The sequence below is a fragment of the Nicotiana tomentosiformis genome, chromosome 3, assembly GCF_000390325.3.
Source record: "Nicotiana tomentosiformis chromosome 3, ASM39032v3, whole genome shotgun sequence".
NCBI classification, from domain to species: Eukaryota; Viridiplantae; Streptophyta; class Magnoliopsida; order Solanales; family Solanaceae; genus Nicotiana; species Nicotiana tomentosiformis.
The window spans coordinates 150,919,700-150,924,716 of record NC_090814.1 but is presented as its reverse complement, the minus strand read 5'-3'; the positions used below and the strand labels follow the sequence as shown (position 1 = coordinate 150,924,716).

The 5,017-nt window shown below is 36.4% G+C and overlaps 1 protein-coding gene across 3 annotated transcripts; it reads right to left on the bottom strand.

Moving 5' to 3' along the window:
- Positions 1-237: 237 nt before the first annotated feature.
- Positions 238-4,615, bottom strand: LOC104118759 (serine/threonine-protein kinase Aurora-3-like). 3 transcript variants are annotated; one of them, XM_009630102.4, is made up of 6 exons: positions 4,333-4,611; positions 3,978-4,223; positions 2,950-3,045; positions 1,447-1,661; positions 1,300-1,372; positions 238-1,195 (listed from the first exon to the last, which is right to left on the bottom strand). In XM_009630102.4, the coding sequence occupies exons 1-6, from the start codon at positions 4,480-4,482 to the stop codon at positions 1,094-1,096; spliced, it is 882 nt and encodes a 293-aa protein (XP_009628397.1). In that variant the 5' UTR covers positions 4,483-4,611; the 3' UTR covers positions 238-1,093. The 3 variants fall into 3 exon arrangements, with proteins under 3 accessions (XP_009628397.1, XP_009628398.1, XP_070053962.1); XM_009630103.4 differs by having other exon boundaries at positions 3,978-4,220; positions 4,333-4,602; XM_070197861.1 differs by lacking the exon at positions 1,300-1,372 and having other exon boundaries at positions 4,333-4,615.
- Positions 4,616-5,017: the final 402 nt, after the last annotated feature.

The window sequence follows — 5,017 nt, the reverse complement described above, 5'->3', positions numbered from 1 at the left end:
GCATTAATGTCCTTAACCTGCTTTCGATCTCCAGTTGCTACTGATATACGATATTTTCAGTCAAGCAGGGATGCTGAGTTTCTATGCCTAACCCCCACCATGGTTCTTTTGTTTAAAAAATAAAGAACTAAAAATGAATTAGCACTTAATTAGTTCGCAACACACCCATAGTATATATTATACTAATGGGTGTGTTGCGAACTAAATCGAGTACAAGTGCAAATTTGCTTCCACGTCTCACTAAATCAAGAACCGCAATTATCTCAAGGAAATGGTTAATTCAAATGAAATAAAAAGCTTTTTGTACAAGGTACAAATTGAAAATTTTCTTTATCTGATACAAATTGACCAAGGACCAATTCCCTTTTAATATAGGAGTACTAACTTAGATTAATATAGAATTGTGAAGGTAGACCGCATCTGCCCTTCAACACCTGATGTGTCTAGCTAAGAATTTCATTAGCCACAAATAAATTGATTAGTTCTGGGAGAAGAAACAATGGCATGAAATAGTTGCACTCCTTTCTGATGGTTTACCTTTGCACTTTGCAGCTTCTTGTGAAGGACTCTTCAAAGAGGCTCTCTCTTCAAAAGATCATGGAGCACCCTCAGATAATTAAGAATGCCGATCTCGAGTGGCATGTGAAAATGTCACCTTGAGCTGGTTCTCGCTAGATCGGCATTCTTAGTTATCCAAGGGCGTTCCATGATCTTTTGAAAAGAGAGCCTTTTTGAAGAGTCCTTCTCAAGAAGCTGCAAAGTGCAAAGGTAAACCATCAGAAAGGAATGCAACTATTATTGCATGACATTGTTTCTTCTTACAGAACTAAAGCATAGACAAGTAATAATCAATTTACCTGGCTAACGAGATTCTTAGCTTCAGCATAAATATCAAGAGTTGAAGGGAAATTGAGGTCTACCTTCATAATCCTATATTACTCTTTAGTACATCTTGATTTTCAAGTAACAATTACAAGATGACGGAAGCCCAGTCTAGTGAAAGTAGAAGATCCTACAATGTTATTCATCTTCTGGTGTTTCAGCTCTTTTTCCTATTAGATGTGATAATCATCTCGAGTGGTATGTGAAAATGTCACTTTGAGCAAGTTCCCGCTAGATCGACATTCTTAGTTATCCAAGGGTGCTCTATGATTTTTTGAAGAGAGAGCCTTTTTGAAGACTCCTTCACAAGAAGCTGCAAAGGGCAAAGGTAAACCATCAGAAAGAAGGAGTGCAGCTATTGCATGCCATTGTTTCTTCTTACAGGAATAAAACATAGACAAGTACTAATCAATTTACCTGGCTAATGAGATTCTTAGCTTCAGCAGACACATCAGGTGTTGAAGGGAAGCTGAGGTCTACCTTCATAATTCTATATTACTCTATGTTAGTGTATCTTGAATTTTCAGTAACAATTACAAGATGACAAAGCAGAACAATCCTTACCTTTTGAATGTGTCGGTCTGTTTTTCGGCCTCAAATGGAGGCACACCATATAAAAACTCATAGCAAAGGATCCCCAGCGTCCAATTGTCAACTGCATAATCATGAGCTTTGTTCTCCACCATTTCTGGTGCTAGATAATCCAGAGTTCCGCACATTGTATGTCTCTTGCTTCTAGATTGTACAGACCACCCAAAGTCTGCAATCTTCAAGTGGCCCTATATTTCATGTGATAATCTCATTAATATTTTTCTCTTGCTATATTGGTTTTATCTGCAGTTGTTGGACAATTGAATCCAGTTTTAGTTGGGACGCCCATAAAACAACTTTTCAATATGTTAGCTAGACCATCCCAAACGCTCCGTTATGTATAGTCTTATTAGAATACACCTAGAGAATACTTTCTTGGTCCTGACTGTCATTATCTTAGTTGACTATTCATTTGAAACAACTATTATAGTAGACATGTTCTTTTTCTTTTTTTCCCTTTGAATGGGCTAAAATACGTCAAACAAAATGAGATAGATGTAGTAAACTTAGAAGATGTTCCAAGCTCCAGATTGTCAGAATGTCGAATCAATGTAGAACTGAAGGTCACACATTGACAACTATAGCCGAAAACCATACGTAATAAAGAAGCAGAGGTCACTATTTTACTTGAGCCTAGTTGTGCAGCTATATGAGGTGCTATCAAAAGAATTCTATATATAATGGTAGCCAGATAGCATAGAAAAGAAAATTATGGCTTTTGGTACGTAATCCTACAAGCGCCATTTCCTGCCTTGTCGATTAAGTGAAAATACAACCACAAAAAGATGGGCAATGACATATTGGAAACGAGACTGAACAGAAGAAGAGCTTCTGAAGATAGGCGATGACATATTGAAATAAGTGCTTCAAAAGGACTTCTCTTGTAATTAACTCAAACCAAAAATCCATATAATTTGATGGTATAATGCTGCAAGAAACATGATAAAGGCTATGCTTTTTCTACAGGCCGATCTTCAGCTAGAAAGCATTACAAATGGTATTCTAAGATGTAATTGTATGTGCATCTCTAGCAAAGTGTTTAGGTTTAAACCATTGGAAAAAGTTAGGAGGCCTAATTGTTAACGCAGTTGCAAGAAACAACTCAACAAAATGACAGTAAGCTATCTACATGCCAATCTCCATCTTTAGAATTCGGCAACTAAAGGCATCCTGAGATGTAAGCAAAGAATTTAGGATTAACAAGAGAGAACACTGAGAACTTCCTTGTATCCAACTATTGTCTCAAAACAACTATAGGTAACTAAAGAAGATTTGTACTTTGCTCCTCAAAAATTGATTTGTATTTCACTGTTGCCAAATGAAAGGTGGACTGTTCAAACTCTTTTCTCCAGTAAAAACACAAATATAACTTTCAAATTAGCCATGTATAACATTTTCTTTTTCTTTCTCTAGGAAATGGTGTTAACAAAACTTGCACCCGTGGCAAAGGAAGACCGTTAGTTATCAAGATATTACCTCACGATCAAGTAACAAGTTTTCTGGCTTTATGTCCCTGTGAATGACATGCTTCTCATGACAATACGCCAGTGCTTGTGTGAGACTTGCAATATACTACACGAAAACCAATCAAAGTATCAAAAGTCATAGACCTAACCTAAAGAAACAAGAAAGAAGTCGACAACTAACAATAACATTTACAGAAATGTAATTATGTGTTCGACTATTATAAAAATGATTTTCAAATAGATGTGGAGTCACAAAACGACGAGTGTGAAAAATTAATTTTAATTCACTGTTCAACATTAACCTCAGAGGAAATAACATAAGCAAGGCACAGAAAAGAAAAAACATAAATTGATACGAAAGTCAACCTAAAACTGTGCCATCTTTCAAGGAACTACTAGAAGTTCATATGGTCATACCTTACATGGCATAAAACAGACAAGGAAAGCACTGAAATGCGAATCTCTATCCTCTTTGTTTGGGTTAGGAGGAGAGTGAATCAGTTCTTATTGAAACAACTTATAGCTCACATTTAAACAACAAAACTACGCCTCGATCCCAAGCTAATTAGGGCAGCAATATGAATCCCCGCTTTCCATTTCCAACCATTTGGACTCGTCTCATTCCACAACAATAGCAACAACAAATACGCCTCAGTCCCAAACAATTTAAGGTCAACTATATGAATCCTCACCAACAACGTTATTCCAGTTAAAGTTTTAAACTCATTTCTTACCAATATTATGTAGCACAAATAAAAGGTATTAGAAGTTCTGTATAATTTGTAAACGTATAATTCTCTGAAATGCTAAACTAATCCTAGAAAGCATAGGACCTACAATAAAGTGCTAATATCTAAAACATATTCTCAGCTACTATATATCGCCTAATTCCAATATTCAGTAATCTGGAGTTCTCTAACACTAAAGATTATGAATATATGCTTATGCCAAATTAAATAAAGTATAGAAATAAATCATAAGACAGCAAACAAAATGTGTGGTTTTTTGTCCAAATTCTATGAATAGGATAAGACATACCGTGGCAGCCTGTTTCTCAGGCAGGCGACCTGTCTTCCTGAGCTCCCTGTAGAGCTCACCGCGGTGAGCGTACTCCAAAATCAAGTAAATCCGCTCCTCGTCATGGAACCAGCCATATAGCCTCAGTACATTCGGGTGGCGAAGACTTGTTTGAATCTCCATTTCCCTTCTAAGTTGGTGATGCAACCTGTATTTCTCTATTTGCTCCTTGAATATCACCTTCAATGCCACTATAAACCCACTCTGCTATGCAAAATTCAAGTTCACCAAAACCCGCTACTCTTTACTAACGAAACATATAATTCACATATGTATAAACGAGTATATAGAAAATATAAATATAAATTCAAATTACCTTGATTTCTCGGGCGAGGTATACACGGCCGAATTTGCCTTTGCCGAGGGGTTTCCCGATCTCGAAATCCTGGAGGGACCATTGCTTACTGGGAGTTTTTGGTGGTTGTTTTGTGGGTTTCGGAGGGTGAATTTGAATTTTGGTAGCCATCTTTGCAAGTGCTTAGGGAAGACGGGATCTGTAATTCAATTTAATATGCGGAGGGAAATAGGGATTTCAAATTTGCAACTGTTGCCGCGCTGCTAAGGCGAATCGGGTACGACCCATTTCGTTTTCGGGCTGAGCTGAGTTATGTTAGTTACTCACATCCATTTTTCTTTCTTTTCTTTTATTTCCAAATCTTCTTTGACTGATTTTCTCAAATAGCCATTTTTACGCTACTCTTTCTATTTTGTCTCTTCGAAAAAATTTGCATATATATATATATATATATATAGGATCTTTTGAGCTTCCTCCCAAAAAATTGCTTTCATCATACTTTCATCTTAAGTCTATAATCAAACATTTAGAATGCATTAGCTAATTCAAAATTAATTACGCAATTAGCTTATTGAAAAAACATATGCAAGTTCGGGTCGTACTTATCATAATCCGAAATGCCAAAGCGAAAATGAAAATGACAAGCTTAGACATGATGTAGTCACTTGAGAAATAGGAACCATTTATTGCAAGATCAGTTTCTGCA